This window comes from Ornithodoros turicata, chromosome 2 (genome assembly GCF_037126465.1).
Source record: "Ornithodoros turicata isolate Travis chromosome 2, ASM3712646v1, whole genome shotgun sequence".
Lineage (NCBI taxonomy): Eukaryota > Metazoa > Arthropoda > Arachnida > Ixodida > Argasidae > Ornithodoros > Ornithodoros turicata.
Window position 1 is genome coordinate 1,945,652 of NC_088202.1, and position 16,656 is coordinate 1,962,307.

The 16,656-nt window shown below is 44.7% G+C and overlaps 1 protein-coding gene across 3 annotated transcripts in view; it reads right to left on the minus strand.

Annotated features, from left to right (window-relative positions):
* The window catches only part of LOC135385147 (hemicentin-2-like), a 575,110-nt gene that overhangs the window by 57,265 nt on the left and 501,189 nt on the right, over window positions 1-16,656 (minus strand). For all 3 annotated transcript variants that reach the window (XM_064614321.1, XM_064614320.1, XM_064614319.1), the window contains exon 5: window positions 1,598-1,894. In XM_064614321.1, the coding sequence (XP_064470391.1) occupies window positions 1,598-1,894 (297 nt within the window). The remainder of the gene's footprint in view (window positions 1-1,597; window positions 1,895-16,656) is intronic.

Below are 16,656 nucleotides of genomic sequence, written 5' to 3' on the forward strand. Positions count from 1 at the left end.
AGGTTATGATTTTGCTAACTACTTTAAATGTAACTCGTTACTTTTGAGTTTCACTAACTTCATGAAGAACTCGTTCCTTTCTTAGGTAATTTTGCTAAAGTAATTCGGAGTGCGCTCCAAATTCCATTTCTTCAATTGTAGTCCATGAATAACGTGAGTCGCGTCTTAATGTCTCGTACTTTAATAAAACGACAACCTTGCGTTTGCTGGTCCCACGGATCTGCCTCGTCTGACTCTGCTCCTCTTTGTTGCGCGTTGGATCGTACGAATACAGTTTTGGCCGTGTATTGGGACGCTCACGGGGCAGAGCGTCCATCATAGTGGAGAATTGTGCATTCTTAATGTCTTGTATAGTGACACGAAATGGCGCACTTGATGCGGTCATACCAGGCACACACAGAGCGAGCAGGGAAACTTACGGGACTCAAAATCGCTATGCGTGCCTTGTTCTGGGCTCAGGGCTGGGCTGTATTAGGACATCAGAATCAACAAACGCAAAACACAAGTCAGCACATAAAACTAAGGCTTGTTTCATCGTATTGGAAATTGAAGCATCAAAACTGTTAAAAAAAAAAGGCTTCACCACCCATCAACAATATCCAAATTAGTTATACGAAGCTCAAGAACAAAAGAGTGTATCAGGTGACTTGAAAGTAAGCGGTTATTTTTCCTGGTAACTAGGAAAACTTGAAGCTAATTCTCACATCTTTTAACTCTGTTGGCAACTCGGCTGTATTTCTTACACAGTGCTTTAGTTTTTAACGAATTCCTTTACCGAGTAACTTCATTATATGTGATGTGCGCTATATGCGGTGAGCTTCATGCAATCTTGCTTTAGCTGCTTTGTCAAAACGGAACGTGAGTATTTTCGTTGTCGAGGGCAACCCAAATATGTGTCCTTTTATTGTATCACCAGCGCTTCCTTATTACTTTAGAGTGAGAAAAGTTTACGTATTTCATTCTTCGTATAGAAGCAGCTGCAAGTCGTGCAGTGTCAGTGAGGCGAGATAAGAGGGTCGTCCAAGACAAATGTGCCACTTAAGAAAGGAAGAAAGCAAAAAATAAAAATAAAACAATGGCGAGCGGCAGACAAGCCACACGGGTGTCCCCTTCGTGTTGGGTAGTTTTCTTATCGGTTATCGGCTCTCATATATTTTCTTAGTCCTTCTCTCGTCACACTCAAAAAGCAAGGCGCGGCTGTTCAGTGAATCGAAGAGACAGAGCTGGCGGTCTTTGCTTAATACTACAAAGACGGGTGGAACAGCGGGGATATTACGACGATGAAATAAGGGCAGATGAAATAAGTAAATCGGGCTGGTTCTTTTGACTTTGCAATAGCTGTGTAGTGGTACCCATTCATAATTCCAGCATTCCGATGCAGTGACCTTGCAATCGAGGCAACAATGATAACATGAGATATCACTGGCAACATATGGCACACAATTTGTTCAGTGTTTCCTCGTACAGAGACCTCAGTGCTAAGTATGCATGCGCGATTAATGCCCGAGAACATGGTAAATAAGGCGTGCTGTAGCAAATATAACTTCGCGACAGCTGAGCACTGTAGGCGACATTTCAGCTGTGCTGTGTTACTCACATTTAATGTTGAGCAACCAGTGATCTTGGAGGTCACTGTCTGGCAGGTGAGGGTTGAACCCCTTGCACGAAATCCGCTTCCCATTCAGTTCTGGCTTCGCTTCCAGGTGCAGGATTGAGGAAGTCCTGCTGGCGTCTGCAGCCAACGTGCTCCGGGATTCGTTGTACGGTTGCCCGTCTAGAAGCCACGTGATGTCGGCCTGCGGTTGAGCTCCTTCCGCCTGGCACTCAATGTCAACCAACTGACCATCTATAAGACCCGTCCGTGGTGTAACGATTTGAACGACTAAGGGACGGACTGCAACGAAACAAGAAGGTGGAACAGGAGATTATCACAAGTTACTACGATTAATTGAATCATGTAGCGAATTTCAGCTCAACCGCTCTACAAACAGAACATTTCATGGTTGACGTATTTGCTCTTTTATTCATGCACTGTACGTGGTGCTTCACCTAACGTGTTAAAAATCATATTAGAAAACCTACTTGCGTGATAATTGGAGGTTCAATGCTATACATGCCTCGTGGGAGCTTTTGCCATGACTTCCGGGAACTTCTGTAAATTGGATATCGCGAGAAATTAAGTATTTTTTTTATTGAACTTCGAGATTTGCCAGGTCAACCTGATATTCTCTTTTCTGTCTCTCTCTCTCTCTTTTCCAGAAACTCGAAGCGTATGTCGGATTTATCCCATTTCATTGCAAGATGCATTTCTTACTATAATGGTAATAGCTGAAAAAAAAATTGCTATAACCGTCGTTTTGAAGCGTGGAAACCGACGATCGAGCTTGGTTCGGAGTCAAATTAATCCCAGAAAAACTATGACCATCCTTTTCGTCTTTTCTTCTCACTGTTGTTTCAGATAACTTTGCATTGTAATCATGCTGCCGTTGTCAGCAGAACCATACACTCTCAGAAAAAAGGCGTAATGGGGGAGTAAATTCCCACATTTACTCAATTTCCTCTCCCCCTGTCAGTCGCTTAGTCCCTCTTTCTTCCTGCATTTACAATGTAACTCCATCATTGCAAATACGTACTTCCTCTTGCCGGCCAAATTTTGATGGACAAGTGATGTGTGACATCGCCCTCCTCATCGTACAGTGACTTTCGAGTTATAAACTTGTGTACTACAGCTCAGCCATCCATATATTGCATCATCTTTCTTATATATTCAATAGTTTTGTACTAAGGCACTCAGTTGGTGAAGTTCTCACCGTTACGTGAGAGCACACCGTAAAATGTGACCTTCTGCCATACTAATTAACGTCGAATACTTATCCCGGAGTTTACCCCTTCGAGAGTATTTCCCAATGATTTCGGGGCAGTACCGCTTGCGGTGCTGTTCCGGGAAGATCTGTTCTTGGTGTTCCCAATGAAGGTTACTGAGGGAAGCTCGGATGTTTTCTTTTCTAGTTAGTTGTTCCGTGGGACTACCGAGTTTCTTAGATGGAGATATCACACCCCCTACCTTTTGTACACTGTCATAACACTTCCCTTCCTCTTTTACGCACAACTTTTCCCATCCCCATCGAGTATGTACTATGGCGAGTTGCTTATAAGCGGATGCACAGATATTCCGAAATCAGATATTTCACAGATGATTCCAAAGCAGCTGCAGAGGCACTGGCATAAATCTGTTTCATGGTGTCAGCCTGATGCCTGTAACTGGTGTCATGGTTACTTCTGGGAAATGGAGTAAAGTGGAGTTCCCTTCTAGAGGGTGTAAGTTTTACTCCAAAAGGGAGTGTTCTACGTGACAAGCCATTTACTCCCCTAAAGGACTTGTGACGACACCATTTTTCTCAGAGTGGTAGAAAAGGAAAAGTGGAAGAACATTTCCATTGCCTCCTCGCAATGCCCCTGTTGGAGACCTGAGCGCGGCCAACAATTTGTGAGCCTCGAGACTACGATATTCGCACTTTTGTTCACCAGTTATTACCATCGTAATAGGGATTCAGTAGTATTCAGTTGTACCATTGTAGTTTGCAGTTCAATGGGGGTAAATACGACATGCGCTTCACGCTACTCTAAAAAAAGAAAAAAAAAGGAAAGAAAAAAAAAGAAGGAAACGGGAGGTTCACTTGGGAAATTTAGAATTTTAGAAAAGTGCTCGGATGCCATGGTAGAAGCACCCCCAGACACATATAGTGTTGGCCCCGTGATAGCGTTGGCCAAGTGTACTCCTCAATGCGATGTTTTAACGCGTTAGGTGAAACGTCCTGTATTAGAAGCATATCTAAAGGGGCTATCGCTTCTGGAAACGCGTCTATGAGGCCGATACGGCAATGTCCGGAGCCGCTTCATAGTGCCTCTTCCGCAAAGTTCCTCTTCCGAAAAAAGCTTACTTAAATAAACGAGTTTCAAAGATTCCCACGGCCTCTGCGGATAAGGTAGCCCCAGCGATAGTAACATCATGATGACGTAAACCGGGAACACGAATGGGAGCGCAGTGCTGGCGATTGTCTCCTAGCTCGTCTGCTTCACGTTCGCACCGGAATATACTAAGTTGAAAAGACTTCGGTAAATAAGCCGACTTACGCTTACCACTGTAAGATCTGACGCGATCATGTCGCGTTGGACACGGTGTTACGCTTCTGGCTGTACGAACACCTACGATGCTAACCTGGAAATGACATTCCAAAAGCTCACTGACTTTTCACGACCTGCGAGCGCCCTCCCTTTCGCTCGCCCGGCCGCCGGTCGGTCGTCAAAGACACTCCGGTCGCTCCCTGATTGGACGTGTACGCGCCTAAGAGCGCTCACTGATTGTCCTTGTCCGAGTGACGTTTTCTCCGATTCCAAGAGAGGGCATTCCGGCATGCTCTCAACATACAGCGCCTGTTCTTGCCATGCATTACACGAAATTGCACAGAAACTACGCCACTAAGTCGCGTCGGGTTTTCGGCGTTATTGTCGGTGACGAATGCGGAGTAAAACAGCACTATAGTTTCGGAATCGGCCAGGACGGATGTGACAGTCCATTTAAAAGAAAATAGAACACTCATTTGCGCATATGTGTATTTGTCTGTTGTGCTGCGAACTTACGAGCAGCAGAAGAAAATACCACATCGATCACCCCCCTGTCATACTTATCTGATGAGAATCGTATTATCACGGATCTGCATTTCTTGAACGCCCACTGAAGCCTTGTCAAGCCAGCCAGCTTGTCTCATGCCAAAGGCTTGTTTGCAGGTTACCGACAACAGCTCTAGAGTTTGCAAATATGTCAGATTCTTCTGACAAATAAAGAGAATAGACGACTTCAGAAAATCCCAGAGAGCTTGCGCCGCTTTGAACTATGGGAAGAAATGAAGAAATTGCTTCTCAGAAAGGAGGAGAAAGTCCCGTTTCGATTTCTCGTCTCTCGACTCGATGGTCCACGAGGTGTAAAGGTCAGCAAAAACGAAACGTGAAGGGCCGTTCGCCCTTCCTCAGGGCACCAATCTCCCATGATGCAACGCATATGCAAGGAGCACTGGGATTTCCTGAAATCGTCTATTCACAACCCAGTAAGCGTAGTACAATAGAAAATATGTAATACACAAACAAGGTACCTCATCATTCGTTCAGTTCTTCAGGCTTGTTGCCTCGTATAAAGCAAATATATCTAGCAAAACATACTACTTAAATTTCGTTATTTCAACGTATTGTTGTGGTTATGTCAAATTGTTTCCGCAACAAGCAGAAGCTTTCTAATCTAAAAAAAAAATCCTCACCTCAAATGGCACAAGGGTCGTGTGATCGCATTAGATGGGATTCGGGATGCACAATGACGCAGCGCTCTCAACATTGTGCACGGGAAATGTTACATGCTCGAGTCCTCAAGCTCACCAGCAAGTTTGATCCAGGATGATTTTTCGTCCGGAAGTGGGCACGACTATCACACTTCCCATTTGTCGGGAGCTAGTGGAGCTGACAACTCAAGAAGAATCATTCCCCGTGATCTTTACATATGCAATGTGCATATATTTATTTATTTTATGCCTGCAAACGAATAAAATCGTAACGATTGCATTGGTAAAGTTAAACAAGTGGACACGAGAAACACGAAATATTATGGGTTAAATAGAATAGGATCGATTAATTAAAAAAGTAAATATGTACATACAATTCAATTTACTGTATGTTGACCCTCGGCAATAGGAATTCTATCAATATATTATCAGTAACATGTCGATTGACCTTATCTTGCCACTGTCCAACTGTCCATTTGAAATCAAAGAAGACGTAAAGTCAATACGGTCAATATGAAATCAATCAATTGTCAACACAAGTCAATTATAATTTATTTATGTAACGGAGTATAATTAACGTGTAAAGTTAAATGATAAGGAACATAGGACCTTAATTTTACAGTAGAAAGCATATGACACACGAAAAACATATGATAACGTTTAAAATTAAATTACAAGGAACATATAGGAGATCAAGGGTGGGAATGTTACACCAGTTCAACAGCCACTTTTTGATTTCTTTAAATTTCAATCTTGATATGAACTTCAAATCGTCTGGTTAACTAGACATACGGTTAAACGCGTGGGGAACGGTAGAATTCCTTATACATTTACCCTACTTCCGAGACGGCCGTACATCAGTGCAGTACGATCCCGGCCAGAGCGGCTCAGAGCCCAGTGTCAGAGTTCCTGAGAACATCCAACTTGTGGAGCGCCTGATCCTCAAGGACCGACGGATAACTTGTCTCGATATCAATAGTGCATATAGTGCGATTAATAGTGCATATTACTGCCAGGTTCTCAGGGATGTGCATAAGGCGCTGAAGCAAAAGCCGCCGGGCCTCATCACCAAAGGAGTCCTCCTCCTACACGACAATGCACGCCCGCATACCGCGCACCTCACGACACGCACCTTACAGAAACTTGACTGGGAGTTACTGCCACATCCTCCTTACAGTCCAGACCTCGCCCCCAGCGATTTCCATCTCTACGGGCCACTGAAGGCGTTCCTTGGGGGCCGCCACTTCAGCTGCGACGACGAGGTCAAAGAATGCGGTCCGATCATGGCTGCTACGCGCCGGTAAGGATTTCTGCGCTGCTGGCATCCACGCCCTCGTTAAACGCTGGGACAAGTGCATTAGTGTAGCTGGAGATTACGTTGAAAAATAAAACTAATTTCTCGCCTGTAAGTTCATTTTACTTTTGCGAGAAATGAAAAGTCCCCGTTTGACTTGAACACCCCTCGTGGTACAGTTACTGGACATTGTTCAACAAACAGGTGACGAATGGTGCGTACCGTAACATTGTCATGACTCATCCATCAGTCAGGCAACCAGAAACGGTGACAAATCTGTTACGACTGTGAGTGTTGGTAGTTGGTAGAACTTGGCAGAACAGCAGAAAGTGAAATTCAGCAATAGGGTGACAATGGGTCCTTAGAGACTGGATGCAAATTCGCTGACGAATCTGTATTCTTTTTTCTAGCGTAAGAACAAATACATCTGTAGATTTTCAGAATAGTAGAGGAGAAGGTCTCTTTTCACAGAAGAGGGTCACAAAGGCATCACTTTTTACTTCCTAGACGACATCAACTAACGAATGAGCTGCAGTGGAGTGTGCTGATGGAATTTTTTTTCTCGTCTAAGCAAAAATACACATGCAGATTTTCAATATATTAGAGGAGACGATTTGTTCTAGAAATGGCACCATTTGTTTCACTCTCTAGACGACCTCAGGTATGTGAAAACACTATCTGAAAAGTGTCATTTTTTGCGAACACCATTTTATACATACATAATCTCGGGATCCTGCGGGAATGCTAACTTGCCGAAAATTAATCCTAAATTTAGCACAAAATGCGCTCTGTTCTTAAACTCTCACCACGTCACCAGAGTTGTTCTCGTTCCATATGCACTTCGTTCAGGTAGATCGACCCTTCTCCTCTAACACAAGGCAAAGAAAGCGTAGCTGTGCCGTCTCTATGTGTCAGAAGGACGCGCGGAACGGACAACACTTTTTCATCTTTGGGCCAAGTTCGAGGCTCCCCCAATGCTCAAGTAAACAAAATCTTCAGAAAAAAAGTTATATCCTACATACACACTCCTAAGGAAATGCGCACATTTTTTTTTCAGCAACATCTAAGGAGGTTCGAGCTACACCACTGGCTGGTTTCGGCTGGAATGGCCCAACTGCTATACGGGTCAGTTGTGGCACTGAGCTATCATATTGAGCCGCTTATCAGGTAAATGAATAAGGGCACCGGGGAAATGGAGAAAGGGAACCAAAGTAGAAACAGAAGAAACGCAATCTTCCTACGTATATCTTCGACTATTTTCAGATAATCTGACTTGGGATTGTCACTTGACGTATCTTCAAAACAAAATTGCGAAAGCCATTGGCATCCTGTCTACTTAGCGTTACGCACTCCCGAACTTCGTAAAGGTTGTCTTTACAATACATTAATACGGTCTCACATTACCTATTGTCACCTCGTATAGGGTACGACGTCTAAGACTAACATTACTAAACTTTATCTGTTTCAAAAACGGGCAGTAAGATTGATTGCGGGCGTTCCTTTCGATCGTCACACAGCAAATATTTTTGATCGCATAAAACTTATGATGGTACAAAATATTTACGATTTCCTCCTTCTAAAACCATACCTTAGGGCTGTAAAATATAATAATACGTTAATCTTGTCAATATGTAATGTACAACATCATATAGCTAGCAGAACACGTCAGGCTCTATATTGGAAGGTCCCAAGGACGCGAACAATATGCGGAGATCAGTCGCTACCCCATAGCATCGCAAGGCCGTTGAGTTATTACTTAAAGAAGGGAATTGATCTTGAATCCATGTCAGCTGTCGCACTATGGGCCATGTCTTAGTGTTTAGTGGTTAATGATGTATGCGTTGAAATTTCTGTGATGTATATATGTGTATTTATCTCGTTTGCTTGTTTTCATTTTCGTATTTTTCACGCTTAAGATTGATGATCACAATTACTGTACATTGCTTGCTGTTGCTGCACTGAATGAGGGGGATGCGCCCTCGTCAAAGAGCATGATGCTGTTTTTTGGCCACCCCCTATGTAACTCTTACACTTGCACTGCAATAAAGTTAAGTTGAATTGGAAAAAAAAAAACGAAATACCTAGAGATCACTGTCGACTCCTTCGCAGCAGCTGCCATTCCATGATTCTTAATAAATGCAAGACGGCCTCAAAGCTATACAAAGGATGCATGACTAATCAAAAGACTGAGGTGGGAAGCCGCCGGTACTTCGAACAAGGACTGTTCTCTTGGTGGGCAGAGAAGGGCCAGACGTGCTGTAGCAGATTGCAATGGCAGCGAATTTTTTCAATAACTTAGAAGGGAATTGTTAGCAATATTCCAGGAGACAGAAGGCTAAATAAATAGTGTCGACGTTTCATTAGATGCTTCGTCTGCCCCACGGCCATATTTGAGAGGCTTCTTCCATTCTGAGGAATGCAGAACATCTGATGAAATGTCGACTCTACCCCCTATTTATCAAATGACTAAATACTCCGCATTAGGTTATTCAAATAAGTCACTCACTCTATAGTTTCCTGCAAATTTGTTCCATACTTTCACTTGTAGCCTTCATCCATGCAAATAAAAGTGAAGTGTCTAATGGAATGCCTCTCTTTTTCGTGTGTGTAGAAGCCTTTTCCGTGTAGTGCCTTTTTCGTGCGTGTAGAAAGCGGTAGCCTTTTTGATCGATTCACCACGATGATAGCACAACGGTTCGGGCGTGCTGCACACTTACCGCCATACTCAGTTTTATTTTCCTATGCAATACTGAGGCGCCATAAGGCACATAGATGGATCCACAAATTTGGAGTGGCATTTGGCGGTCGGCAACATGTATTTCCACTTTCCTCACCAATTAGAGGTATTCGGAAGAGGCAAAAATATTCGCGTGCTGTATGCAGTAACCAGGCCACATCAACAATAATATAATTGGGAGTAGATTTACACGTAAAGCGAGTTCCCCCGCACTGCCTCGTTAAACGGCACCAACGAAGGAACGTTTCCCTCATACCCTTAGCTCACATGTGAAAGTAGACTACTTTATTTCCTTATATTCCCGTGACTCAAGAAGTGCATTGCTCTATATTCGCAGTTTACGTCGCACCAAAAAACTTGAATCTTGTAGGCCGCACTCAGGAGCGTAACTCTGGCAAAAGAAAAAGAATCCAGAGAGGCGCGAACGGAGCAACATTCTGGGACCGTCTATGCTTGATGTTATATGAGCGGCTCTAAATAATTCTAATGGTGGAGCGTTTCAGAGCTTGCCAATAGTATTTTCCATATTGATGGGTCCACGAAGGACGCTGGGTGAACCTTCGCATTTGTCGTGCCAGGTCCCGAACCGCTCACTGCTTTCAGGCTATCACAAAAGAGTTCGTTCACGGCGGCTGAGCAGCTATACGAAGTATTCAACGCCGTGCGTGGGATTTTGCAAATACTTTTAGATGTCAGTATTTCGTAATCTAACTTAATACCCTTTTCGGTAACTTCTACTCATTTTCCAGGTTACTTTCAAGATACGTACTTCTGTGTGCGTGACACGGAGCTCGAGCAAAAGATTCTCTTTTGTCTAGGCAAGGCGCGTTGTGCTGTACACATTCCGAGAAAACAAATTCAAGGACGGTTTCGACTCCTGTTACGCGAATTCCAGCGTCAGATCTGTGTGTGGTTGAGTGAGGACGCATTAAAGTTTGTATACAAAGTGTTTATTTCAGTGTGATAACCATCTGTTTTGTGGTCGGTGAAATGGTTGGCGAGATGCATGATGTCTTGAACGAAGTGAGTGTTTTCAATGACCAAGTCTATGCCGAGCCGTGTCTGGTGGTGGGTTGGCGAACGTCGGTGCGTCGTAAGATCTAGTTGATGGGACATGTTTTCTTGGAACGCACACGTTGAAGTCCCCGACGAGGAGGAGCCTGTTAGTGCGGTGTGAGTGCGTCGTCTATATACTCGCGCATCCGTTCCGTCGTGGCGCGAGACGAGAAGTAACACATGGCTATCATGAGTTCACAGGGCACCTCCACTGCACAAATCTACCCGATGTCATCTACACAGAAGGGCACTTTGAGTGACATTGGCGCGCACGTAAATGGCGTCTCCGGCAGTGCGGTTGCTGTCGTGGCTGCGCGCCCCAGTATAGAACTTCAAGCCATCAGCGCGGATTCCAGAGTCCGCGCGGTGCGCGGTGGCGTAATAGCCTCCTCTCACGCGCCCTCACCCAATCGGATTTTTCTACTTTCCTATTGCGTCGTACCTTTCACCGTTTTGTGCGGACCACGCAGGTCACGTAACTAGCAGTATGTCTGCGCATAACAGCTGCTGCTGTAAAATAGGGTATACCCAACTGTTTTAGCAGTGTAAGATCTTTGTCGCTGAGATCACTCGTATGTAACGAAGCGTTCACTCCTTTTTTCGAAAGCATAAATCTTACACTGTCATCCAGGGGTGTAACCAGGGATTTCCCAACACCCCCCTCAGGGGGGGTGTACACCCTCCCTGCATTTTTGCAACCCCCCCCCCCCCCTGAAATTTCTCAGGTGACCCCACCCAGCTCGGCCACCAACACGTTCTGGTAGTGAGTCCGGTGCAGCGAATTACATCCTGTGCTGTCAAACTTGGGCTGTAGGACCACAGTCATGCAGATGATCGTACGATGCATTTGTCCAAAATCATTTAAAAGAGACTGTGCAATGCATATATTGCGCGTATGTACGAGCAAAAATGCGTGCGGGCACGCAAACTCAATGTGGATCATCAAGAGCCATTTGCGCCCAACTCAACCAAGCGAGGCATTCTAACGTTTTCACCGTTGATTGCTAGGTGTTCGTTGACAAGATGGTAGTCTCTTAACTTTGTCGGTCGTGTGATTATGCATCTTAATGTTGAAATGCCGGTCACAATGAATATCTATTCTAATGTACTGTGTTCTAAAGTAATGACATGTACAAATAAACCGGGAAAGCTGTGCAGATATGTAACCGTTGTGCCACGATTCTTTCCGCGTCTCAGAAAAATTCCGTAAGTCGAACCTTCACCAAGCATGACTCCCCCCCCCCCCCCCTTGAAAGCTCGGCACCCCCCAGTAGTGAATTTCTGGGGAAATCACTGGGTGTAACGTAACTCTTAAAGGGGGTAAACATTACTCTGCGGAGATATGGGATAAATTTATGTTACTCTCTTCACAGACGTCACTCCGTGATTGCTTTTTGTTTATTGGTCAATAGTGCCCCTTTAACGTTCAGTCCTGGGCGTACACAGGCTGAGATGAAGTATACAGCTGTACAGACGCTTAGACTTGGACCGGCAAAGATGCTGGACGGCTCACTAACACGCACATACTTTGGCGGTCAACCCCAAGCCGCTATTTTAGAGTACTACAGCAAGTCAACAGACGGCAACCTGCGTATTCAGCATGGTATGGCAACGTCATAGTGCTGTTACCACCGCAGTCAGCGCATCATGACCATGCCGGCCGACGCCATGTCAGATTGGTGTCAGTAGCTCACACTAATGTACTGGGTACCTTGTATTGCCACCTGGAAGATGAAATAAGTTGCAATGTGTGACCACATCGCGTTTCAAAAATATTACAGCCCTCGCCCTAAAAAGGAAGAGCACGTGCTCATAGTGTGATTGATTGGATGCTTAATGGCGTAACAACAACGGACGTCATAGTGATTATATGATGAACCCCTCACCGACAAACGCGTAGGACGCGGATTTGAACGCAGATCTGCTCTGGGTAACTGGGCACCTTGTGACCACAAAAGTCAGCACACCGACACCTGTTGCGGCCACGAGAAGGTACAACATGCGCTAGAGCAGATATCTTTCAAAAACAGTATTTGAAGCAAACTCCTATGCGACTTTCACATAGCTGCAGCAAACCGTAACGCAGCACAAATTTCGCTCAATTTGAAAGTAACAGAGCCTGATCAAAATTGATAAAAACCCCAGAGCTGGGTCCAAAAGAGCTGGGTATAATGAATAACCAACCTGCCCATATTTTAACCTTGTTGAACAGAGCCTGTTGTATAGAGAAATTAATGTTGCGTTTCTAACTACGTGTTCTCCGACACGACAACCAAGTTTGCTGCTATTTAACACACAAACATGTTTCGTCATTCCTAAACCGCAGACAGCATTCAAAATTGCAGACTTAGAAAGGGAATTTAAAAATAGCAAGTCAGGCAATGATGTGTAAGAGTAGAGTATATCCCAGAATGAAATTGTAAAATGAAGAGAGTAACAGTTCCTGTCTCTGTACCTTTACCGTCTCTAAGAATATGATTTATGCCCTTTGATGTGTAACGGGAACCTTGGCAGATAAAGTACGTCAGTCTCGGAAGAGTAAGGCAAAGTGATTAGTGTAAAGACGAGCAGAACAGCGTAAGAGAGAGTAAAAGCCATAGTTACACTCCATTTACTCTTTTCTTCTTCTTCTTAGAGTTCATATGCTTTAGCGTCTGAGATATCCGGGACATCCAGAACCTTCTTGGGAAGGGGTAGCGTCCAGCGCCTCGGTTTTGGGAGCTTGCATGAGGCGATGTGTTGTAATAATGGTATCATGATGTTACACGTAAGTTTGTCTGCGCAGTGTGGTGACATGTTGCACGTGCCGCAGGGAAGGATGTGTTGTCCTGAAGGATATGCGGGTAAATCATTGAGATCCAATATCAGGCAGGATAAAGAACACGTGCCAAAAGCCGTACCGAGAAAGGACACGTAAAATATTAATAACTCTTTATAAGGATAAGGAGGAATGGTAAGGAGGAGGATTACGGTAAATTCTGTCAGTTTTGTAAAGGAACGAGTAAAGTTCACATCTGTAGAGCGCCTGTTCAGTACTTGAGATAATGTGTTTATAGAGAACGGGGCAGGCTATCGCATAGTAATTTTGAAAATAAGTTGTTCAGTCGAGATAATAAACCTTTTGAGAGTGCCATTTTTAACTTAACGCTTCTCATATTTCTTTGATAGCGAATTCAATTTTGTCATCAAAGTATCGTAAAGTAACGAGTTACTTTTAGGGGCATTTAATACTCTATCTTAAACACTTTTCAAGGTTGCGTATTTATGGGGTTTCCGGTCTTCGATATTTACCGAAAAGCACCGATAAACGTACGCTAGTAAATTTTTACAAGTTCGGTGGAAATAATTATTCACCTATTGTTGTCGAAATGTCGACTTCGAATGACTTGGATTTCATTTCCTGTTCCTTCGTTCTGAACTGGTTGTGAATGGACATTGAACATGAGGTCGTTCTTGAAAGAACAGATATTTCGTCTCTAGCTTCTAACGGGGTCTTAACGTTGCCGCGTGTCAGGATCCAGGCTAGTTACAAATAGATCTGCATAATGATATTAGGTTTGTTCGGTCAGGAAGTGGCCCAGCTAGAGTCTAGAGACCATGGGGTGTACCAGTGCGAACTATTCACCTATTCCACAAACACTAAAAGCTAGGACACGAACCGATTGAAAGATTTGCCTTCCACAAGAAAGCTCCGGTGTGAATTCCTTACAGTGAAAGGAGCGGTGTGCGATGTCACCCGCATCGCTAACATGTACCGCACAAACTTATCAACCCCTGATTTTAACAGTTCGCATTGTAAAAACAAAAAAAAGGAAACCCACAAGGACATCAAGTGTTGGTTCACTGTATGCATGGGAAGCTCCCGTGACGTTCCTCGCCGGTTTCCACCGGGTGTCTTCACGTTTCAAAATATTACACCGAAAGACACCGATTCCTGGTGGGCGAAATAGCCACCGATTTCCCCCACCGAATGTCCGGAAAATTAAGCACCGAAAGTCGGGAGCCCTAGGTATTTAGTACTCTACTCAGTTTACTTTCTTGCCCGGTACTCAGTCACTAAACTTAACTACTTTTTGTGAGTACCTTGTACAAACCTGCGACAGTGTAATTTTTACCCGAAGCGTAGCCTCATTGCACTTCGTGTAGCAAAGGACACAAACAGACATGCAGTTATTGCATAGAACATTATCCTGCCGCACAACAGAGCTGTCGCGAAATGTCAGTTACCCCCTGGTTACAGCGGGATTAGTCAGAATGAAGCTGCTGATGGGGATACATAACCATGCGTGACTCTGCAGTGACTGCCCTAGATCTTAATTTTCGGCCGTCATCATTCCTTCATCTGTTATCGCACCATCTCATCTCATCCTGGTTACAGTCGTGACGCAGCCCACATACGTGAGGCCAACAACGGCAAGCCGGTTTTTCGTCACCACCACCACCACATAACCATGCGCACCAACGCACGGCCACGTACGAGTGTCCAAGCTAAGCAAATGATTTAAAACCTGCGCCACTGCCAGAGCAAATGGACGACTGAAGCGGGGCCTGTGCCCTTCAGACTCCAGAAGATGGAAGAGCCTGATAGCCTTCTTTAGAAAGGGCAACCGAAAAGATAAGACCGGTAGAACGAGCCCATACAACTAATAATATGTAAGGAATTGCAAAACAAACAAAAAAATCTTACAATGAATCAACATTTAAAAGTGGCTTTTTATGACTTATTGATTTTTTGCTGTAGTAGTTCCACTCTACGAAATTGGCGAAGCTGTTGTACCATCTGATGTCCTTTGTTTGTCAGCAAGGATAGGTCTACTCAGCACTTGACAGGGAGGAAGCAACGGAAAAGGAAAAAAGAAAACCAGGCTGCACTGACCCCAATAGAAGTGCGGTCGCTGGTTTCCCCCCTAATGACACCACCGATGACGCTTTTTCCTTCTCCTCCTCCTTTGACCCTGAGGAGCGAGTTGAGCGGGAACGCGCACGGCGGTGTTCAAATGTGTTTTTTTAAATATATATTTATTTGATATGAAACATCGCGTGTAGAGAAAAATTGCGCGTTAATCGTCAACTTACCTGCTTTCGCAACGGGTTCGGAACCGAATTTTTTAGATGGGTTTCTGAGCTGCTTTTAAGGTTTCCATCGTCATCCTACTCTACGTCAGTTTGCCTCTGCGCAGGGCAGAGGACAAAGTTTCGAGAAATCACGTGACGAAGTGTCTGTCCAATCAAAAGGCTGCAATAAGGGCCCGGGTATTCGTTTTGCGGCAGCGTTCTGCGCACGGGTCCACGGAAGGAACTACGTGTTTCTCATAACTTTGAGCTGTTTCCTGTTACCGAATTAAGTGAGAGGGACATCCGATGACAATAGGAAGAAGTGGGAAAGTGGGCAGCTGCGCTGTCAGCTAGTCGACCTACTTCCATAGCGTATTGCCCCGACCGGTAGAAGCGTTGCTACACTGGCTAAGAATGAATTCACTATACCCACTTCGTGAATGGGCTCAGCATGTGGACTGACAGATGATTCACATCACATTCTGATAGAGTCTCATCGTTTTTACACGGCAGGCGCTGAGGCGAGCAGAACATACCATTTGATCTGGTGAAGGCGATGGGGGAGTGTCTTTTCTCCTGTCGATAAACCGCGCAACGTCAACTCAAATCATTTCTTAAGACCTGAGAGAAGGGAACCTCATTTTAGGATTTCAGCCGCGAGCTGTTTATTGGCTTATCATGTTTTCGGAAGCGTTTTCGTGAAACTGTTACGTTCTCCTAAAACTCGCTAATTAGCGAATCGTACTCGGTATATACGTCGACTTTCGCTTACCAGTGTGAGTTCTGATGTGACTTTGTCGCGTGAAACACGTTCTTACACACCTGACTGTAGGAACACGACCGACGCTAACCCAGAAGTGAAATTCCACAATCCCGTCACAGATTCTCCACGAACTCTGTCGCTATCCCACCTGCCCTCCGGCCGCTCCTTGGTTGGCCTTGTCCGAGTGACTTTCCAGAGAGGGAATTCCGGCATACCCTCAGCATCCGTCTTGTGCTATGGCCATGCGTTTTACATCAAATTGCGCAGAAACTAGTCCGCCTTTTCGCGTCGGAGTTTCGGCGTTGTTGTCGGTGACGAACGAGTAGTAAAACGGCACTATACATATATAGTTTCGGAATCGACCGGGACGGACGCGACAGTCTGTTTAAGACGATTGCCACCTTAATTTTTCTAGTGCCAC